Source organism: Cololabis saira, chromosome 9 (assembly GCF_033807715.1).
Source record: "Cololabis saira isolate AMF1-May2022 chromosome 9, fColSai1.1, whole genome shotgun sequence".
Taxonomy (NCBI): Eukaryota; Metazoa; Chordata; class Actinopteri; order Beloniformes; family Belonidae; genus Cololabis; species Cololabis saira.
In genome coordinates, this window is record NC_084595.1 from 30,140,902 (window position 1) to 30,164,268 (window position 23,367).

At 41.1% G+C, this 23,367-nt stretch overlaps 1 protein-coding gene across 4 annotated transcripts in view; it reads right to left on the reverse strand.

The window, feature by feature from the left end:
* Positions 1–3,541: 3,541 nt before the first annotated feature.
* The window catches only part of ebf2 (EBF transcription factor 2), a 30,714-nt gene continuing 10,888 nt past the window's right edge, over positions 3,542–23,367 (reverse strand). For 2 of the 4 annotated variants that reach the window (XM_061730006.1, XM_061730005.1), the window contains exons 7-16: positions 10,025–10,106; positions 8,213–8,354; positions 7,348–7,478; positions 7,021–7,147; positions 6,813–6,901; positions 6,655–6,720; positions 5,770–5,944; positions 5,514–5,693; positions 5,249–5,419; positions 3,542–5,071 (exon numbers count right to left, since the gene is read on the reverse strand). In XM_061730006.1, the coding sequence (XP_061585990.1) occupies positions 5,040–5,071; positions 5,249–5,419; positions 5,514–5,693; positions 5,770–5,944; positions 6,655–6,720; positions 6,813–6,901; positions 7,021–7,147; positions 7,348–7,478; positions 8,213–8,354; positions 10,025–10,106 (1,195 nt within the window). In that variant the 3' untranslated portion in view covers positions 3,542–5,039. Of the gene's footprint in view, positions 5,420–5,513; positions 5,694–5,769; positions 5,945–6,654; positions 6,721–6,812; positions 6,902–7,020; positions 7,148–7,347; positions 7,479–8,212; positions 8,355–10,024; positions 10,107–23,367 lie in introns of all 4 variants that reach the window. The other 2 variants (XM_061730004.1, XM_061730003.1) reach the window with 1 other exon arrangement.

Here is a 23,367-nt window from a genome sequence, read left to right on the forward strand (position 1 = left end):
CAGAGGGTCACCTGTGACAACTAGATGTGACTGGCAATTACTCTTTGTCTCTGCAGTGTTTAGAGGGAGGGAGATGAGTGGATATTTGAGGAAAGACGCAGTCTGAAAAGTCGTCTTCTGGGACTGAGAAATGATTTATCCTGCTTTCTTTGAAACATTCCCACTGACTTTAAAAAAATGTCTCCATGTGTCTTCTCCTCTCCTGTGAGATATTGGGGGGCTGTTGCATCTTGAAAGTCAAGTGAAAGCACATGTGGGGGGCCCTGATTAGGTGTGAAGAAGAGAGACCACTGGGCCCTTCATCCTTTTCTGGGGGCATAACTGCACCATCACTCTGCTGCCTGATGTGAATGCTAGGAAATGATGTTTCTTACATTTCTTTTTTTGATTTTTAGTCGTTTATTTATTTATTTTTTGGAAGAATTTAAATACATTGTAAGATAAAAACCTATTATAAGGAGAAAAAAATGTTCAAAGTGGGTTTGTTGAAGAAAAAAAAATGTACCAGTGTAGCAAAAACCAGTTCATCAGCTTCAGTTAGAGCTACGATAAAAGATAAAAGGAGCAACTATACTCTGCAGTAGTGACCGCAGGCCAGACGGAATTATGAAAATATAAATCAGAACAACAACTTAAAAGTAAAGAAGACTTTCTTCAGGTTTGTCACGCGTCATAACACTCGCATTTTGAACATTTGGCGAGGCGCTGCTCCCAGTTTCCAGGCCCGCCAGTAATAAACAGAAGAGCGTTAGTTGGTTAACTAACTTACCTCTGAATAATGTGTTTGTTACGGGGCAGCTCGGGCCGTGGTTGATGGATGGCCTTACAGAAGCCGGGTCAATTAGCCGGGCTGGGTTTCCCTTCATGCAGGCTGCAGACAGGCCCGGCAGAGCTCCCATCTCTGTCTGGCTGTAATTAATCACCAGCGCGAGGCCTCCTCACCTCACACAGCCTCCGCACAAACAGCCAATAAGCACGTTTGGCCCAAATTACACTTCCTTTCTTCTAATCAAACTAATCGTCAATATTGTACCCAGAAAAATGAGAAAAAAGATCTCGACATAAAAAGTTTCCTGCCGACAAACAGGTCTATGCTAATGTACTGTATAAGAAAGTGACACTACAGACTGAAATGGATGAATATACAGTTTTTTCTAAATGACCTAATATGTCACAGTGCTACTCACGATAAAACGGGATATAACCCTTTATCAAAAAAACAGAAAACAGGTTTGACTCAGAAAGTTTAACATTTTTAGTAGGACTTCTCCTAGGCAAAGACTAATTTTGATAATAAGTTTGATGTAGTTTTTTTCACGGACCAAACTATGAATAATTAGGAAACAGAGTGTAAATAATGTGTTTATCTTCAACTATGTCAATAAACCCAAAAATAATACATCAATCAAAACAGACCCTCCTTAAAATTGCTTTGTTTAAAGTAGTTTCTCCTCAAAGAGTTTTTTTAGTTTCACTTCTCAGTCCATGAAGCTCTTTTATGCAGTTTTAACTCCTTCACATTCAAACAAATACACATACAGACTGAAAGTCAGGACACCGAGACCTCAGTCTGTGATGGCAGAACGCACTCCTGTGATCTGAATGAAAACAGCAGACAGATGAGGTGTGTATTGTTGCTGTGGGGAGTGTGTGTGCATGTGGCTTATGTAACTGTGTACGTATACATCTAAGTGCATGTGTGTGCATTTATTTGTGAATGCAAGTGTGTGTGTGTGTGTGTGTGTATTTGTGTGTCATTGGTTGGGGGGTAGTCTCATGGGGCAGCTCTGTGTCTGTCCCATCTGCCACCCCACTCTACTGACACCCAAGGGAATGGCAGAGAAGGGGTGGGGGATTCATTTTGGAGGAAAAAAATCAGGGTCTATCGGTCTAATGGGCAACAATGCTGGTTTTACTGATGGGCCGAAGGCAGAGGACACTGGCTGGGTGTGTGGAAGCCAATCTACCAATCTCTTTGACAAAACAGTGGGCCACCCCTACCAAGCGTTGCCTCCGTATGCCTAATAAGGCATGCACACCCCTGAAATTATGTCTCAAACGAGAAACGGGTGCAGTATATTTTACACACATGCACACAAGCATCACATATTCTGGACTAATGTCAGCCTAATGCATGACCATGCTGTGGCCAGAGGGCTAATTGGGTATATAAACACAAACGCATCCCTTGAGAGGGAAAAAGAGAAAGGGTTATTTCGTGCACCCTCTATTGTGAGAAGCACAGTACTTTAACTTAAACAAGAAACTCATCATATTTAAGCAGCATCTATAATGAAAGATGACATGGTTGTGCTCTCATACACCCAGCAGCTGGATGCTCTGATGTAGATGTGTAATACGGAATGACTTGGTGGCAGGTGGCATCTCATCCTGTCTTTATAAAACTGTGATCAGAAAACAGTAAATGGTACCGCTGCGCTCACAAGAACAGCAGCAACAACAAAACAATCATGTGGAAGAGGAGCATATGGCTCCTGCACCACTGGGCAGAAGGAGCACTCAGCAAGATGAATGCTGAGGTGCTGGCAACAAAGCTGACTTTAACTTGTCAAATTAACAGCATATCAAAGGAGAGAGGGAGAGATGAGGAGAAAGAGGCAGGTGCCAAGTGTTACTAGATGGTGACACAGAATGAAACAGAGACTTCCTTTTCGAGGTCAGACTGAAACCGTCAACTGTTTGAAGTCCATGTCTCTCACTGTTTCTGCTGAAACACAGTTTGCTCGCTTGCATAACGCATAAACTCATATGGCACAAGCACACGTGTATCCACTGGATGCTTCCCAACCCCCTCAACTGCTTTGAGGGGCTATGTTAATGAAACAGTTGCTGTTTCCTGGCATAACATTAATTACCCGATCAAAATAGAGTGGGTAATTAACTGCCCTTCTTTAGCAGTGCTAATTACATTAACAGAGAAGGGCCACTGCAAGGGAGCAATGGAGAGGAGAGAAAGAAAGAAGGGATGAAGCGGTACCAACAAAGACTTGAGAAACAAGGAAGTGGTGAGTCTGTGTGAGTGAGTGTGTGTGTGTATGTGTGTGTGTGTGTGTGTGAGTTATAATAGAGAGAAAGAAGCAGCGAGGAAGAGGCCGTGTTTGAGAGAAACTCATGTGGTTCTCACTTGGGCCCCTAGAGGGTTGGTCCTCAGAGAGAAGCAGGCTTATTGGAGAGAAGAGAGATGGGAGGGGGGTGTTGTTTATCTTGACATGCTCTACTCAGTCTTTAACGCTCGCATCACAATTAAGATGCTGCGGCTCATCAGCTATGTATACAAAACAGTGTAACAAGCTGCACGAGCTCACAGGTGATGGGCACAGTCAAAAATAGATCCAGCAAAACCTCCAGACGTGCAACTTGCTTTCAGGAAAATGTTACAGGACAACATCACAAAATGCAGTAGGTGTGAAACGCCGTAAAAATGTGTTGTCGCACACAAATTGGAAACTTGGTAACGTGTAATAACTCAAACAACTTACACTGATGGTACTTTTTTCTCATTTCTTTTATTTGGAGCACAAAATATAATTACACCTTAAAATTTACAAATCACATTTGCACCATTTTGTGTCATTTTAAAGAAAGATTCAAAACCATAATAATAAATTGCTAATAATTTTTAAATAAATAGGAGTAACCAAACTTTAAAAAAACAAATTTGCACATGTCACCTACTCTTTGTGTTCTTTGTTTCAACGTCCTGAGAATGCAGTTTATGATGTGATGAGTAAATTATTATTATTATTATTATAATTATCATTATTATTGTTATTATTAATATTATTATTATAAAACAATAATGGCAGTAACAACAGGAGGTTAATGTTCACACAATGAGCATGGTTCTTCTCGTTTAAGCTGTTGTGCTTGTTTTAACTGTACTGCATAGTAACTTTAGTTATTTTACTGGGATTTGATATTGAAAATGAAACGGCTAAATCTATAACTAATTATACAAGTTCAAATTTGCAAAGTGGGATGAGAAAGGCAGGGCATTGGTGTACAAAGCATGCATTTTACTTGAAACTAAAAAGGATAAGGCTAACTAACATGTTCCTTTACACAGGGGCCAATACCCTTATTTAATTGTGGACATAAAATATATATTTTGTTATACCAGAAACTGGAAATGAAAATGTTTCATTGAAAGAAAAAAAAAGTTCACTAAGAAAGTCCTTTCCCCATGAATCATTATCAAAATAATGGATGACTGCTGAGATAACTTTATTTCAATAACAGGTGGAAAAATGATCATTTTATAAAACACATTTATATTATTTTCTAAACTAACTATAATAAGTTAAATTGCTTGTTCTTAAATAAATCAATATATGACTTGCTTTAGTAATAACCCATGGGACAAAGATTTCTCCTTTGTAAAACCAGAGATCAGAACAAAAAAATAAAGGGACTATTTTTCTGGAATGTAAATTGTCTTCAAAAAGTCTACTACAAAAAAACCTCTTGCTAGTTCACAGACAGTGTACACACATGCCATTTAAGGTGTCCATAACAGACAAAATAGCACCCTCCTTACTAGAGCCGTTGTCCGTCATCTGTCAATGCTCAGCGCTCTCACAGCGGATCCTGTAAGTCTGACCACGGTTTACAAAAGTGTCACAAGAGCTGAATACTGCATGAGATAGTAGACCAATACGGATCCTTTTGAAGCTTGAGGTGAATTTAGAAGGAGCTTATCACTGTATTCTTTCAGGTGCTTCAATAGACATGCGCATACAGTGGTTTACAGTCCAGTCGGGTGCTGTTTACTAAGAAGTAGTCTGTTTGGAGTTGTGGGTTGAATGTTGTTCTCTGCATCTGGAGAAGATGGCTGGTCTTTGGATATATTCATTCCCCGCTCTGTTCATCCAAGTGGATGAAAAAGGGACTAAGAGATGGTGGGCGGATCAGGGAGAAACATTATACATGGTCGCTAGTGATCAATTTTCCTTTCTCCCTGCCCCCTCAGTGCCAAAAGAGGGGCTAAGTGAAGCAGTGGTCTGGGGCAGAGTGCTTTGCTACATCGGGGGAACAACCAGGCCCGTCATCGCTGGAGAGAAAAACATATACAAAATCTATGATTCTAATCAGTCAGGTTTTTGTTATTGTACATCCAGCAAGTGTTTTCTGTCTTGATCAGTCACAGCTTTGGAGTTTGTTAGTACAAGGGGTTAGACTGCATTCGTGAGTTCAGACAGCGGGGTCAGATAGTGAGTTGGATGACTACCTCTGAAGCTGTTCCCCCCTGAAGCGGGACAGGCAGGGGAGGGAGAGCCTTGGGGCCTGAGGACGGGAGCAAAAGCACTCTTCTGTTTAGCAGCAGAGGGGAAGGAGGAGAAAGGCAATAGAGACGATGAGGAGCTGGAGCTTCCTGGTATGGTGGGGCTGGAGGGCATTACTGTGGAACAAAGGGCAACAGTCACCGTTAAGCCTGAAAATAACACAAACTGAATCATCTTTGTGACTTATGCAGGGGGCATGCCATGTCTTACTGTAGGGAGAGCTTGTGGGAGAGGCACTGTTGAAGCCAGGAGATCCAGGGACTCCTAGGCTAGTCATGGGAACTGTCCCGTAGCCTCCGGTCATTCCCCCACTCCCGTAGCCTGACTGCTGGGGAGTGGAGGCTGATGGGTAACCCCTTGGAGACAGACTGCTAGAATTCCGAATATAACCTGCAGGGAGAATATAAGTTCAGTTCTGCGCTTCATTTTACAGCAGGAGGGACACCTGATGGTTCAATGTACTCACCTTGGCTGCTCTGCCCTGGGTCTCCAATGCTAACACCTAACTGGGAGGGGTAGGAGCCCAGGCCCATTACGCTGCCGTGTGCTGGTGAGCTGGGTAGTGCCTGTAGCTGACTGTGAGGACGGGGAACACTGTACAGTGCTTCGGCAATGTCGGCTGCACGTTTCAGCAGCATGTCCTACAGGAAATCCAATAAAATGGTCAGCAATGGGTCAGTCCCACAGATACGGAAAAATGCTGTAATGCAGATTTTATAGGGTGATAAGATGTTACAGCTGCAGTTACTGCCAGAAAACAGGAATGTGCTAATTAATCTCTAAAACTGAGAATGTCAAAGCTACACCCAATTAGCTCATTGAGTACAAGTTATATACACAGTTCTGCTGACAATTTTCTGAGTCATTCTGGTGGAATCAGATGTTCTTGTTTCATCAGTGGACAGCGAATCCGCTGCCAAACAGTCAACTGGCTGCCACACATTAAAAGTGCAGTGCAGTGTTTGCATATTGTTTTACCAAATGAGGTTTTCCCCTGACAACACAGCTTCACATTGTCATGTATTTCTTGAAACAAAATCTGAAAAGAATCTGATACAATAGTAAGGCTACAAGAAAATAAATGTATAGAACCAAAAAATGTATAGAATCCCGAGCTTTTATTTACATATGTATGTGTCTGTATATGTATATGTATACATATATATATATATATATATATATATATATATATATATATATATATATATATATATATATATATAGAGAGAGAGAGAGAGAGAGAGAGAGAGAGAGAGAGAGAGAGAGAGAGAGAGAGAGAGAGAGAGAGAGACATAATGTTTTGGATAAATATGTCTATTACAGTACTAGTGATGAACATGTTTCTGTTTACCTGATTACTATGTGGATTTCCATACAGAGCTTCCACAAGATCTGCTGCTCTTTTCAAGAGAATCTCCTATAAAGACAAAGAGTAATTTTATTAACATTAAAAAATAACACAGGAATAATATTAATAGTTGTTTAAAAAATTATGTGGGCCTGTCTCACCTTGGCTAGTTTCTCTGGGTCACCAGGATGTCGAGGGATTACCTTCTGAAGACGCTGAAAGCCGTAGTCTATAGTTGGTTCATTAAGGGCTGAATAAAAACACATTTAATATGAAAAATGTTAGTTCGAATAAAGCTAAACTTCAAATCCTAAATACATCAGACTTGCATAAAATGGACATAAGGAGCTCAGTGATGCTTCTAAATACCTGTGTAGATAAAGCGTCCAGGTGCTCCTTTACAGAATTGCTTTGATTTGTAAGACAATGTGACCTCTACGACCCCAGGGATGTGGCGAGGAGGCGTCTGGACACGGATAGCGTGTGGAGTGATCAGCTGAGGATAAAGTACAGATATTGTGTCACAAACCATCCTTCCCATGCCTTGTAAATATTTAGGCTAACACAATGCAATGGAAAGATTAATTTGTTAAGACTGCCCATAAATCATCCAAATAATGAGACAAGCCATATGCTGTGTATTTCATTTCGCAACATGTACCATCATTAGTGAGATGTTCTGAAGACAAGTCCTACCTCACTCCACACTAACATGCTTCCAAACACCACCTGCAGCCCATCGAAGAAGTTCTCCCCAATGACTATGACCATGGCCCCGCCGGTGGTCCAGCCCTCACTGGGACTGATGGCTTTGATACATGGAGTAGCTGGAGAGGAGAGCAAGGCAACATTTACTACACGCTCGCAGCGGGGAACTGAGGAGGAGTGTCTTAAAGAAACTCTTTTAAAAAGTTTGGTAGAAAAGTGGAATTTACTACGTGGCAACATGGGTTCACTTATTCATTATGTACGTTACGTTATTCATGAAAACATGAGAAACTGAACTGTTAGGAAAAGACATGACGTGAAGTATTAATATGATACCAGTAAAAATGAAATGAAACACAGGACAAAGATGCAGACACACTTATGTTGTCATAAAGCAGCAATGAAGTGCTTTATTAGAATAAGACTACTGCATTTACATCTTATCTAAATAAAAAATGAATATAATGTACAAAAATGCCCAAAAAAATAAGGAAAAGGAATAAGGAAAAAAATATACCAAAGTTAAGGAAAAACATGCCACGTGAGATTTAAATTTCAGATAAGCACTTGAAGGAAACTGTAGGTAAGTGTTACGTGTGTTTCTTGGTTTTTGAGATTTGCTGACTTAACTTTCTAAAAATGTTTTAGTTTTCTTTAATGCATGTGTAAGTCACATAAGACAACTAATATTTAATTAACGCAATCAGCATGTTCTGTTTGATATAGCCCTTGTGGTGTTTATTAATGTGCTTGCACCTTAACTACTCTCTCTGGATAGATATAGCCTGAGTGATGGAGTAATGAATAAAACAGGTAAATGAGGTGTTGCTTGTTATTAGCATAGTTTTCTTACCATATTCCATACTATTCTCCACAGACTCTCCTGGCTCCAGTCTGCGAGCTCTCCGGCCGTGTTTTGAGTTGTTGTGGACAAACATGTTGTCAGACACCGCTAGGACGTGGCCGTCTACGCTCACAGTGCTGCACAAGACCACCTGAACGAAAGCACAAGAGCCGAGAGGAAGATACATGAGAATACCTGCAGCACTTGGACAGCAGGCCACGTGTCAAAATATCAGGCTATAAGAGGGAAATCCCTGAGCAACAATTATTTTCAGGGAGCAGGAGACCTATTTCTAATACAGGACATATATTTTCTAAGCAATATTTTTCAATAGTTAATGTGACTTTGCTGGTATTTCTATAACATGTCTGCATTCTGGGATGACACAGCTCATACATCCCTCCACTCCTCCATCAGGTCTCCATATGGCCATCTTCTTCCTCCTGTCTAACTTTTTGATTCATGCACTGTGCTACATGCTCATTGTTGTCTCCTTGCAATACCCTGATGGCACCAAACATATGGACCTAATCACCTATTTCAGCTGGCCGTTAAAGGAGCAGAAGCTCTACAGTGGTCCTGATTTGATTTTTTTTTTCTGGCTGCACTACGTATGTGTTTCTTCCCACAAATGCTATACTTTTGGATCACACTTGTAATATTTTTTCAGTTGGGGTGTTAATGGATTTTTTTTCTGAAAAGGACAATGTGTTTGTTTATTTGTATTTACGATGAAAGGGAACTTGCCTTAAGAAAATCCATGAGGCTAATTGAAAACAAAAAACTTCAGTCTACTAGGGACCTTGACGATTGAAAAATTGAATTTATTCGTTCCAGTCTAGATTTATCCTGCTCCAGAGTGATAGGTGCTTATTTCTTATAGTACCAACCATCTAAGCCTATAAGGGAAGTATTATAGTGTAGAGTTGATTCACTTGTTCTTGTATAGGCTCAGCAATGTTATGTATCAGTTCAGCTGACTGCAGGGAGATCAGGTTTTTTTCCCCCATGAATATGATTTTTCGTATCTAATGACAAAATCATGTTCCAGTTAACAATAATAAAATTCAACATTCAGGAAACGTTGTTTTCATATATAAATAGGCCACCACAGAGTCTGACCCTAACTCCAATGGGAATCTTTGAGATGTGCTTTTAAAGGTGCACAAGAAAAACAGGGGAGAAAAACCACACATTTCATAGGAGATGAAGATGGAAAGGAAGGGAGTCTGAAGAAAAATAACAGTAAATTATTGATCAAGAAGAGGACTCCTGTCCAGATCTGATCACCTTTTGACCCAGAGATGAGAGTCTTGGGTTTTCTGGGAGAAAGAGAATGCCAGAGAGAGGCCGCTAGTGCTGAAAGACGGTAGAGGAAGTAAGGCAGGAGTGTCCCTTGTGACCACTTCCTGGGTCACGGAGCATGACCTCTTCCATCTGGAGCCAATCACTCAATTCTTGACAACTTCCTGAAACACCTCAACCTATTTCCTGCACCCCGGCACCCCCACGACCATCCCTCCCACATATCTAACTCTTTTCGTTTGTCTTTCCATCTCTTTGACTCCTTATTGATTTCTAACTTTCACCTTTAACTCCCTCCTTGTATGTCTTCCCTTGGAAAAGTTTTGCAGAACTTTGTCATATGAGACTGGAAATAAGATTAAATAGGACTCTGTAATGATCAAACTAAAAAAAGACATGCTGGTGAGACGTCTTCTTTAATTGTGATTTTTCTTTTTACAGTCCCAAATTATTGTCTTCTTTTTTCTCTGCCTACACACATGCACACACTTGCATGTGTGCTATATCTCTTCATACCTGAAATCTCCTCATGTCCCTCGGGTTTCCTGCTGTCTTCAGACAATTCTGGTTACATTTCAGGAAGAACTTCAGGAAAAATCTGCAAAGGCATAAAAACAGACATATTTGCACATGAGAAACTAAGAAATCACATACAATCCTGCACACCATTAATTGCAAGGAGTCAAAGATGGCAACAATTATGTTAAATTAAACCTTCTTAAACTCTGTGTGTGTGTGTGTGTGTGTGTGTGTGTGTGTGTGTGTGTGTGTGTGTGTGTGTGTGTGTGTGTGTGTGTGTGTGTGTGTGTGTGTGTGTGTGTGTGTGTGTGTGTGTGTGTGTGTGTGTGTGTGTGTGTTTCTCTGGCGTCAATCCCAGATGTTTATTTTAGTATTAAAGTCAATGTTATACTTTAAATCATGTAATGAGATTTTGAAGCACAGTCCAGCGGAAAGCACTGCTGGGTTTCAAAGTAAACCAGAGACAGAAATGTATGCCAGTGGACTCGGGGGAACGTGGTATCCTGCAATGCCGTATTTGAAGCCCCACCTGGGAATGGAGAGGGAAACTATGTAGAGGCAGCCACAGAGAAAGTGAAATGAGGAGGTGGGAGGACAAAGGTAGTTCTTGGGTCACATGCAGGTGCTTGTGTGGACGTGAACGTTGTTTTTAAGCGTATGTGTCTCATTATGTATGTGAGTATATGTCGGAGTGAGGCAGACTATAAAGAAGCAGGAAGAAAGAAGGCTGCTGATAGTCTCTGCAAGACCAGATAAAGCCTGAGAAGGTGGAATAAATAGGAGAAAAGGAGACTATGGAGAGAGACTCCAAATCCCAGGTGTACACATTTCGGCAACACAGCCAGCTGCCATGGCAACGCAGCTCTGCCGCAATCCCAAAGTCCCCATGCTGAGAGGCAAAGACAGCAATAGGAAAGAGACGGCAACAAGAAGAGCACATTCCCGCACTGAAATACAGCGAGAAGGTGAAAGAAGACATGGTAAATTGAGAGGGAAGAAGGTTTCTAGATACAGCAGGTGTACATGAGTCTGAGTAGATCGAATCAAAGGTCACGGGTGATGAGAAATTAAGCCGCAAATTTGAGTTAAAAATATAAAAATAAATGTGACGCTGTAAATGAGCCAGTGCTGTGATGTAATTACGCCGAATATTTAATCCTTTGCTCGGCCGTCCACTTCGCCTCACAGACGACATCTTGATCCTGTCTTGTTTAGAAAAACTCATCTATTAATCAGCCCGACTGAAGTCCTCTGAATAAGTGTCTAATTGATGAATGCAAAAAGATGCTAATAACTTGTGACAATGTTAACAAATACTCCACAAATTACAAAATATTTCAGTGCAGTTGATTATTTTTGTGAGGACTTTTCAAATAAATGCTTCATAGACTGAAAGGTCTTCTACAGGTTGTTAATACTTCCTCACCACTGGAGTACCACGGTAATGCTACAGCTCTCTACCGATGTCAAAGGTGACTTATATACCAGGGATGCTGCCATGACTACTTTTTTTTTAGTTTTTTTTTAAGTATTTTGATGAGAGGTAAAGAACAATTAAAATGACTACTAAATAAATACTTCATATTCTACACCTAATGGTACTATGTGCACAGTGGTGTTCAAAAATTGCCCAAGGAAGATTTTGCAGAAGCACAGTCAATGTCAATGTGATATGTCAATGTGATATGTACATATAAGGTTTTGTTCTTTGATTTGTCACCAGTACTTCATTGTTTTTATCTTATATCCACTGTGTGTTACATAATAATATACTGAAATTCACAAATATAATAATGTAACTTAATTTAACAACTCTTTCAACATCTTAAAATATTCAAATAACTGACAACACTTCCAAATTTGAACTTTGTTGAAATGTTCTTTCTTGCATACATATATGACCTCATAGCTCTTCGGGTTAGTCTCTTCAGCATCTCGGTTGATAAAATTGTATGTAAACAAGTTTAAACCAGCTCCAGCAGCAGCTGCTGCAGCCCTAAAATGCTGCTCACACAAAGATGCTTCCGTATTCATAATATAAAATGTTATTCCTCTTTTTTGCAAGAGGAAAACTTTTTTAAAAAAGGACTTTTTTATTAGTTATTTTTTGGAGTATAAAGGAGTGGGCTTATTTCTCTGCTGTGGTACATAGATTCTGTATATTTTTTGCATTAGAGAGCTGTACCATGAACTTATCTGATCAAAGAAAACACATTTCCATTGTCTGTATGTCCGTCTGAGATACACACAGTTGATATATAGTTTCCTCTTTTGTACACTACAGTTTCAGGTTAGACTTCTGCATGTTGGGGCAAGTTGTTTTGAGTGACAACAGTTTTCGAAGGTAATTTGAAAACTTAAATTAGGGTCAGGGTCAGTTGATGGTATAAATACATGCAGTATGATTGTGTGGTCTTCCTTTCCCTTCCCTGTCCCTGCTCTGGCTTTTAAGCACAGAGATTTCACCAGAGTGCTTGAACTTCTTTTACATTATGTCCTTATTGATAATAAGCAGTATTTTACATTGAGGAATGCCTTTTGAAGTGTTTCACCTGACCCATCCTTGGACCTTCCTTTCCTGGCTATTTTTGATGAATATGTAATCTCCACGACGATGCTTGTAGATTTTATAAACTTTTTGTTCTTATTTGTGTTTTTGGCAACAAATTCTCTTGAAATAAGATCATTTCTTTTGCAATTGTTTTTATCAAATAAAGGTTGCAAGAAGTCAAGAAATTATGGATGTTCTTTTCATTTGGGAAAAGATTCCTGAAAATGGGGATTTATAGTTCCAACTAAACAAACAGAAACAGTTTGGTGAAAAATGTTACGGAAGAGGGTTGTAGTTTGGCCACATGGATGGCTCTAATCCCACCCATCCTGTGCTCTCTGGAAATATAAGTCATCTTAATGGAGAGCAGTTCTTCAGAGAAGAACTTCAAACTGGCCCAATGGTCATGAATCCTCCCATCAAATACTAATCTCTCCCTCATTCTTTCAAATTTTATTCACCATTCTTCCATCACTTCATCCAGCTTCCTCCCTTGTGAAAACGAGCTGGCTCGAAATTAGTTCTCAGTTCCAACAGCATGTCCAATATTTCTTGGGTTGAGTTATTTGATCAGGGGACAATCAATATTGTTTTTGGCAAAAGGGCGGCTACAATTTATCAGTGAGAATCCAACCTCAAAGCTGCACAAAACTGCAGTTTTGGGTGGGAACATGTGAAAGGGCGCAACTGCACCACTTTCATGCTCTTTTATTTCTTTCCTAATTGATGTCTGACTTTGTCAATATCTTGATAGAAGTTTATCAAGGTTAAAAATCATCATGTATGCAATACAACAAACAAGCAAGGTTATGTTAAGTTAGTTTCTTGGCTCTGTAAGTGGACCGTAATCCAAAGTGTTCTGTTTCATTTTACTGCCTCCTTCGAGAGTCATATAGTATGGACATTATATCCTGAGCAGTGATTCTTACATCATGGGTCATTCTAAAGCAGCAGCCACATAGAGAAGCATCATTCATAACTGCAGAGGAACTAGTTTTATTGCCTATTTCTTAGCTGTGGCTTGGTAATACCAACTTCCTCTTTGCACAGTCTCTCCAGCAATCGTCGCTCAGTCGACTGGCTGAAAATTTCCAATAACGTGATGCCAGAGGAACCAAAAGTTACAACTCTAATTTAGAGGCTGTCTGAATCCATCCAAGGCTTTGTGCATTTTTTTAGGATTCTTGACCTTGGTGCTGACTTGTTCTCATTTTGTTTGTATGACTCCAGATGCTTCACACACGCACAGAAACACGCATTCAAACTCATGACTGCACACACTCTAATACACTGACACACCCACCTTTGCACCCTCCTCCCCCTTCCCTCCCAAAAACCCATTGAGTCAACTTTTCAGCAGAACCCCCCCCCCCCCCCTTCTCATTTTGGACCCACACAGCTGCAAATGCTGAAATTAAAGCGAGACATTGACGCATACATTAGCATGTATTAGCCGCTTCCCCCTGCCCACTTAACATGCAAATCTCCCAGCCCCGTCGCCTCGCACCTTCTGCCACACATTCATTTGCTGAATTATAATTAGACTAATCTTGCATAATTAATAAGAAGTCGAGGACCCTCTGTTTTTTATCCCCTACTCTATTGTGGTTGCAAAAGTTTAATATTGCTGTTGTTTGTTTTTGTTTTGCTAAAGTAACACACCCACACACCTCCCCAACCACAGGGAGGAGATGAGGAGAAAATGCAAAGCAGGAGTTGATCCGCATGTCACGGGGAAATTGCAAAGAAAAGCTATTTTAAAAGAACACTTTTAGTCTACTGTAAGCGTGTTCATATATAATGTTTTAATGTTATACATGTTGTGATTTTTCTGTTATATAATGAAGCTCAGTCTCTTTTCTTAACACTGCGAAGTGACGCGCCCAGTGCAAATAAAACAAATGGGAAGTATGAATGAACTTTTACTCTCTGTGTTTTCATTCTTTACTTCTAACCAGGACATTCAAACAACTACAAGAGCAATCTGTCCATGAATTTTCTTGTTTCATAATGAGCACAAATTAAAGTAATTATGTTTCCCGGCGTGCTGCATTAGGTCAGCAATGTAAACCAAGCTTTATCCTTTGCAACATCTTCTGTCCACAGACACACTTAAAGAAGGAAACACAAACAAAACACAGGCCAAGCCTTAAACCTCGGGATCATTTTACACTGTGGCACCACAGGGAGTGTTTTCTTTCTTTTTTTCTCTTTTCTTTTCTGTCTTCACATCTGTGTCTCTGTTAAAGCATCCAATCCCTTTTGTCTGCATTTGTGTCAGTTCCCAAGACCAAACACAGACCTGGCAGCATGAGCGGGGCGTCCCAGTCCATGCTGCTTAACTAAAACTAGTTCAATAACCAAACAGCTCGCCTTGACACCAAAAACAATGAAATATTGGCAGCTTTTACAGACCTTCATTCTTTAGAGTGAGCGCTTAGTTTCACATTTCTCAGTCCACTGGGGCATCTGCTACACATAAGTGTTACTTGCTCCGCTATACATATGGCCTTAATCATGCAAGAGCACACCTTAGCAGCACAGGACTTAACAAAAATTTTCATAGACATTCATCAGCACTAATCACTGTTGACACAAACTGCCTTTTCACATAGTCATAAAACACATCACCCTCCGTGCTCATTGTAAATGCAGGTTTACTAGTAGCAGCGGCTCTTGAAGCATGTGATGCAAGAGGTTTTAAACAGCGTTCAAGTGAGTTAGCAGCACAGCTAGAAATCCCTCTTTTTCCACAGTTCCGTTTGATTTGACGCACTAAAGATGACAAATTGATGCTTTAATGTAAAAATATGGGAGGAAAATTTTAAAGGAAAGAATGAGAAGGAAGGGAGATGGTGATTGGCCAAAAAAAAAGTGGAGAAGACTTAGAACAGAGCACTTGTCTTCATCTTCTGAATATGTGCAACTCCCAATCAGCTGCGTAATATTTCATAGATTCAGGGTTTAGGAAATACAAAGAGATCACACCCCAGAGAAAGATGCTGAAGAGAAGAGACAGAGACAAAAGAAGAGAGAGAGAAATGTTGACGTCCTGTATGCAGGGCCATCACTCATCAGACATCCCCTGCATCAGCCCCCCCACCGCCACCCTGAAAAAACAAAACAGTGTCCTGACATCGTGGTGGAGGGGAGCTGGAGGGAAGGCAGGGAGGGAGGAAAATTAGGAAACCAGATGTGAAGCATTAAAACATACTGACATGCTAAGGGCCTTCCTCTGCCACACTCACACACTGAGAGCACTAACTCATACAACAGGCCGAGACACACGCATGCATGCCTGCGTCTTACACACACACACGCATGGCTTCACAGAAAAATACACATAGATAGGCAACCATGTGTGCACAATCGTTCATGCAAAATTATACACATTAGCCAAAAGGATGCCTCAAAAACAAATGTCTGAAAGTAATGTGCATGTAAGCGCTGGGTGATTTTTAATAAAACATGCATGTAATGAGCCCAAACATGTCGCAGCTCTCGGCTATTGATGTAGATTTGGGTAAACCAGTGTTGACCCAAGAAAATTTTTCACGCCAAGGCACAAATCTACAGATGGGTCGTCATGCATCACTGTATGGATATGCATCCAATTAGTACATGTACCCTGGCCGAGGAGTGACTGGTGGTGATTTGTTTTCCTCCACAAGGAGAGTTGTGTTGGGGGGATGGAGCTGGTGGTTGTGTATGTGTGTTTGTGTCTGTTGGCGGGTTGGGGGGTTGGGGGTGGCAGTAGGTAATAAATACCCCTGGACCAGGGTCCCCTGGCAGACTGGAAGCTAGACTGGTCACCAGGGTTAACACCCGGGGCACATGACCCCTGACACTGCTAATGGGGCACAGAAAACCCTCCACGAACTGATACCCCCTCTGTCGCATACCACCACAGGACCTTTCACACCAGTCCACTCCCCTCCTCCTCCAAAAACATACGGGGATATTTGTGGCATCGACTTTGCTCGCCTCTCACCACAAAAAAAACCACACAGACTAAGTCATGTTAGTATTTTCTCTCTTCTCATTTTCTTGTCTTTTAACATACATCCATTCGTCCACATCAGACATGATATTTCACATGGTATAGGCACTTGAAACCAATTTCTACAAAGTAAGTGGTCACTAAACTTCCCTGATCTCATCTAATACCAGTGCTTTGCTTGTATGAGCTGGAGAAGTTTTAACAACACCAGCAAACGTGTGTCTCAAGTCATTAAAGATAAAAACGAGTGCAGTGTAGGAGATGTCAGACAAATTGCAATGATATGAAAAGTCCATGATAAAACTAAACTGTGTCTTATTTATGGTGTTTGCATATGTTGACCAGATGTATCACTAATAAGGAAAAATAAAAATGACACCTTTACTCTGCTAAACTAGATCAGCAGTTTAATCCTTCAAACAGCATATGTTGTAATGGTTTGTAGCAAAATACTGACTGAATAAATCAACTCCAGGTATAGCCTCACACACACACGCTGCGAGTACAGCTCAGCTCTTTTTACATTTGCCAAATGAATTGGCCGTGTCCCTTTTGGCCTCCTCTGCGTTGCCTCCCAGGCTGGCTTCACCCCTGCAACCTCAGGACAGGCCCACCCCGTCTCTCAACTTGAGCACTGTGACAAAGCCAAACATTTTAACCACTAGTGCTGATTTAAGAGCATGGTACTGTTGTAAAACCTTCAGGCATGCCACCACAAACTGAGTGTGGCAAGGTGGAGCTTAGAGGGAAAACAGTCTGATGGGAAAGGTGCACCAGAGGCGCTCCAACATTTCGGCGAGGTTTCTCTTCCTCCTGGGTTTCTCTTGGGCATACTGGGTTTTACTACATAACCTCTTGCCTGCTGCTAAATGTGCATTTCAACAATTTCAAATGAATTAATGTTTCAGTCTCCAGAGCGCAGCCAAAAGCATAGATTGCATTCAGAGCTTGACCACATGGGACAGCATTCGGTCTGCCAAATAGATGGATATGGATGGATATTCAAAGTCTGGAGAACATGAATTCACAACCAGGACAGGGAATAGAAGTCCCATCAGTGGCCTGACCTCTCCCAGCATGCTCAGTGTGTCCTGAGGGACAAGGATTCAAAATACACTCTCATAACTGTCAGATGGAGACACGTAGTACCCTGAACAAATAAATAGATTTCTAACATACCAGAAGGTCGTCTGCATTAAAACAACACCAACGTTACCTTCCAATACCCTTCCAATCAATCAGCCACTAATCAGACTTACTAAAAACATGTGTTTATCAAACCTCGACCAAAACCTTTCTTGAAGAAGAACAATGAATACGGGATGGATGCCACCGAGAGGGAGAAGAGAGGAAAGAGAAGCAACAACAGAAGGAGAAGAGATGTCTTCTTAATTAGCCAGTAATGATAAGATCTGACAAACAACATCTGTTTCCAGAAAGAGAGAGGAGGAGGGGGGTGAAAGGGAGAGTGAAGGAAAGGTTCGAGAGAGAGAGGGATGGTAAAGAGGATGAGAGCAAGAAAAAGCGGCTGAGAAACCTGTGAAGCCTAGACAACAGGGACCTGCTTGTAAGAAAGTAAATGGGGAGTGGAGGGGATGTGTATATGGGAGGGAACGCTGTGTAGCGTGACACAATGAAAAAAAAGAACCGAGGATGAAAAGTATAACAGAAGTGAGAGAAAGACAAGGGGAAAGAAATCTGACAGGGTTGAGGGAGCCGAAGAGCCAGGACGAATATGACAGACAGAAGGAGGAAAACAGATCAAACTGAGAGAAAACAAGGAAGATAGACAGACAGAGAGAAGGTGAGCTGGATAACGGTGCCGAAGGAGGAGAGGGGGGGGGGAACGTGTGAAGAGATAGGAATGGAATCACTCAGAGGTCCAGGGTGCTGTAATTTACTGTCCGTGGCTAATACACAGCAAATGTGTGGGAGCCAAGGACTGCGAGGGGAGAAGGGGAGCCGGGTGATGGGGGCGGGCCGAGCAGAGGGCACACACACTACTGGGGCTCTCAGCATGCCTGCTGGGAGCCTGTCAGCAGTCACATCACCCCCTGCCCTCACCCTGACAGATTCATCAGGACCGTTACACACACACACACACACACACACACACACACACACTGACACTCTTTCACAAACACATCAAAAAGATTAAAGTGGCATTGCAATTGTTTAATCACTGTTACTGTTTTATTCTAACTACATTTCAACCTTGGATAAAGAGAACACAACATGTTTGACTGGATAACAGTTTTGAAGGGAACAGCGCAGCTTTTTCTCAGTTTGAAGCAGAAGTACGCCCTAACTAACCTCAGGAATCCTCATTTTATCTTAATTAATCCTATTTTGTGGCTGATTAGGAAAGTCCAAATACTCATGGGTATGTCTATAGTAAACTTTTCAGTCACTTTTGCTTTTCCTAGAAACTGACAATAATGCATATACAGTTTTAAAGAATACTCTTGTTACCAAACAGTTGTCTGTAAGGTAGTTTCTGTAATCTCTGCACCACTGGCGGTAAAAAGCAAAAGACATAACAGACTTAGTTTCAGGCGGTAACAGCGTCAGAGCTGCATGGCCAAACTGAGACTAACTATGACTCAGGCTATAGAAATGCAGAAAGTCTCCTTATCTTCATCTCCATTAAAATGTTTAACTTTTAGGTCAAACCTGTAAATTAAAGAATGAATATTAGCCTCATAACAGTGAGTCTGTGATACTGATGTTTCTGAACCTGGATCTAAAAATACCAAACCGCACCGGCTACCAAAGTTTTAGCAGCAGAAACGAAACATAACATACGCAACATTCATTTTAATTATAGTGGTACAAGACAGCCTTTACATTTATGGGTCATGCTGGGAAACCTTGCATGTCTTTTTTTTTTTAAACTACAAATAGAGATAGACCAAGTACATGAACGTAGTATTTACCACATTTTAGTGCAGTGCACCCTGCAGTCAAAACCATCATTTTCTATCACCACTGTGTATTAAAGTGCCAGTTGAGGGATAAAAAAGAATAGTGACTATTGCCTAAGCACAAACCAGCAGGGAAGCTTAATCAAATTTTAAGATATACAGCAGACATGTAAATATTAGTGTTTGGAAATGTTTTCAGAAAGTGAAACAAGGGGGATTTTAGAGAAATCTAACCCCTGAGAAAAAACACAGTCTGTCCACATCCCAGATAAACAAAGAAAAAACAAGGTGACCTGCAGGATCGGTCCGGCACCAGGGGGCATTGTTAAGTCATTAGTGAAATTTAAGACCTTAACAGAGGAGTTTGACCAAAGTCAGCTACACACACACTCACTGCCATACACACGCATATGCACACAGCACTGGCTCCGCCCTGAGCAGCAGCAGCATCCAGCCAAAGAAAACAGTCCTTGTTCCTAAATACCACCACTAACTGGCCTCTGACTCCACACACCCACACACATGCATACACACAAGATCCTGATTGCAGTCATGCAAGATCCTATTACAAAATAAGGGGGGAATGTAGGAATTGTACATGACAAATAAATCAAAAGACAACTAAATTCAAAGTCACACACACACATACAAGTACACGGACAGTCCTTCAATTGTTTTTGAGCTGAAGTACCTCTATCACGGTGTTCTGTCCTTTCCGATCCTCGGAGTGTTCCTAGTTAATCTCTTCACAGCTCAACCAAAGGTGAACCCTATTAGTGGTCAGACAAATGGGAGGGTTTGCCCTGGCAACATTGGGAGTGCGGGGCCTTTCAAAGTACCATTGAGCAGCAACTCATCTTCTAATCCCCCCCCTTTGCTTCCCACCCACTCTCAAAGTGTCCCTGCTGTTCCTCCACATTAGCCCATCGGTAGTCCATTCCCATTTCCTCTCAAAACATTTTTTTCCGCTGCTTTGTGGTTCCTGCTCTTTTCTCTGTAGGATCTCTATGAAAACAAGCTGGCCTAAGTTTTGTGGCTGTGCTCATGTCACAACACCCAGCTCTGGTTGAAAAAGAGCAAAGGTGACCAAACACAAACTCAGCCCATAACCTGCTACACATTATACATTTCCTGTGACCACCCGAGTTCAGGGTCTTCCCGGTTCACACACATTGTTGAAAGCAGCTTTAACAAAGGTCTCTGAACTTATTTTTCTCCAATCTTACCCTGAGTGAGGCTCTGGCCATTCGAAGCAGTACCTGTCAGTGAATTTGATATTTCAGACATTGCGTTGTCTTTCCCTGTCTGTCTTTGTGTCATTCTACTGCTTGCATTGCCCCAAGGGAGGAGCCATCCTCGCTCTTGTGTGCCAGCTGCTCAGTGGTCCAGCCTGCGTGCCCCTCCACTGTGCAAGGCGGTGTGCATTAGAGCCTCAGGGCCCTGTCGCTACGCTGCCTGGTCCCTCTGCCTGAGGTGCTTGCTGACAGGGGGTCTGGAGGGACCGGACAGTAGTTTCCCAACAGGGAGAGACCTGTGACAGTGGACTGAATGGAACAGTGACTCTGACTTAGTCTCTGTGCATGTATGCAAGTGTGACGGACAAGTAATTTTTGGCTGTCGCATTAACACTTGTCTTGATGTCACGTGGATGAAGGTGACTGCTTAAATAGAAAACAAAGAAAACGCGTTGAATTCATTCGTCGATAAACTGGAAAACTGTGTTGGTCTATATAATGGAAAATAACAGAAAATTATAAATGTCCCTGACAATAGTAGTAGATCTTAAACATAGCGTATAACTGAAGTCCAAGTTAGCATGGCAACAAGCATATTATTCTACCACTACACTGAGTGAAGACAAAAGAAGAAAATGAAAAGGATTATAAGTTGGTATGATGACCAGGAAACATACTCATGGCTGTGTGGAAATACACTTTCAGTTATGTGGAAAAGAAAAAAAAATAAATTTCAAATGAAAGGTTTTCCATATCAGGACAAAAAAAAGGAAGAGATCATCTGGCATTCACTTGTTCCTAAATGTTAGTATCACCCTCAGATAAACAGTAGGGCATGATGCAATGCATTGTGTCATTATTTATTTAACAAACGCCAAACAAAAAAGGGGAAAGCAGTAAGTGAAAACTAATCATGCCTGATGATTCACTAAAACTTAATTTAGTCGTAATGATCTGAAGCAAAAGTTTTCTGTGGAGCGTTATCAGTCTCTCACGTCACTGTGGAGGAGTTTTGTCCAGCTCTTCTTTATAAAGTTACACAGCTTAGTGTCATGTAACATCACTTCAGGAGAGTTGACGCTTAGTCTTTGACTGGACTGGAACCTTGATATTTAGTTTCATAGTTTATATACTTTTTTTACAGCTTTTCTTTTGTAGTACTTTGGTACAGGAGGTAAGAAGAGCTAATATCCTGTGTTTACCCTTACTCAGTATACTGCATGATGCCTAACTCAGTGGCATCATGCAGTATAAACATCTCCATACTGGTTTGAAGGACAATGTTCAAGAACTTTAACTTTGGAAACACTAATTGTGCTGTGATTTATATCTTTTTTAAGCAGCTCAAGGCTGTAAGCTCCCATCTTAACACCTGTGGGAGCCATAAAGGTATAAACAGTTTTTAACAACACTGCTTTTGCAGTTTTACCATTTTTGATTTTAAGACCTTGTAAGGATCCGATGATTTGTTATTTCTTCATGATGTGAAGACCCTCAAATTGAAATAGGGAGTACCTCCATTGAGTTCTCTTCACAGTGATGTTCTTTTCCTCCTTCATTTGATCTATTGTCCTCTAATACTGATGAAGGTCATTATTTGTTACTACTTTCAAATGAAAGCATAAGTTCCCTTTCAGCCTATCATGAGATATTCTACCAATGACACTGTCTTGGCTCATTAAAGATTCCACCAAATCCAGTAGCTCAAGTTAAATGAATGGAAGGGTTTTGATATATTTGAATGGAAGAGTGCCTATGACCACATTTCCTCTGCTCTTCAGAAACTTTACTGCTGTCCTGTCCAACAATGGATCCATTTCAAAGTTGGCCTCCTCGCTCTCAAAAGCCCTCCCCAACCAGACTGCTCTCTTACCTCATGCCATTTTATTTAATGCATGTAAAAAATCCAATCCAAACCAAAAAAAAGAAAAATTATCCTATTTTTATTTCTTGATAAAAATGAAATTTGAAGTTGATTTGTATTTTACATTTTTGCTTCAGAATCACTTAATCTCTGCACCTTCGGCACTTGATTAGTATTCAAATAGGAGCCTGGAACGGTTATGGCAGGACATGTAGAGCATGTCGGCATCCTTATGAAGTTATGAGTTTAAAAAACAGCTGCAGAAGATTTGGATCTTACATTGGGAGTGTGAGAAAATGCTCCCTTTCAATGACATTATTGTGTCATACATAAAACTCTCAAGCATATATGATGACCAAACAGGGCGACTTGGCGGCAGAAGTTGATTATGCATCTGGGAGAGGGGAAGAATTCGACCCCTGACACGATCCAAAAAATGTTGCTGCATTTATTCTTTGGCTGATAGTTTAATGTTCTTTTCCCAAAGACTCACAGCTTCTATTTTCTTTTTGGCTCAAGGAGAAGAATGGGGAGGCTGCAGTTCTTCATTATTTGCAGGACAAGGAGAAACAACGTGGCTACTGTGAGGGCCGGTACTCGACCTACTGGAAGTGCAGGGAAACTCCTGCATCTTTATAGATATTGCTTCTTAAAATGTATTAATGACAGACAAGAATGAACATATGGGGAGATGAACTTTGAAGCAGAATCTCAGACTGATATTCCAGATAAGAGGAGCCAGACATTTGTCAAGTAACTTTCCAAA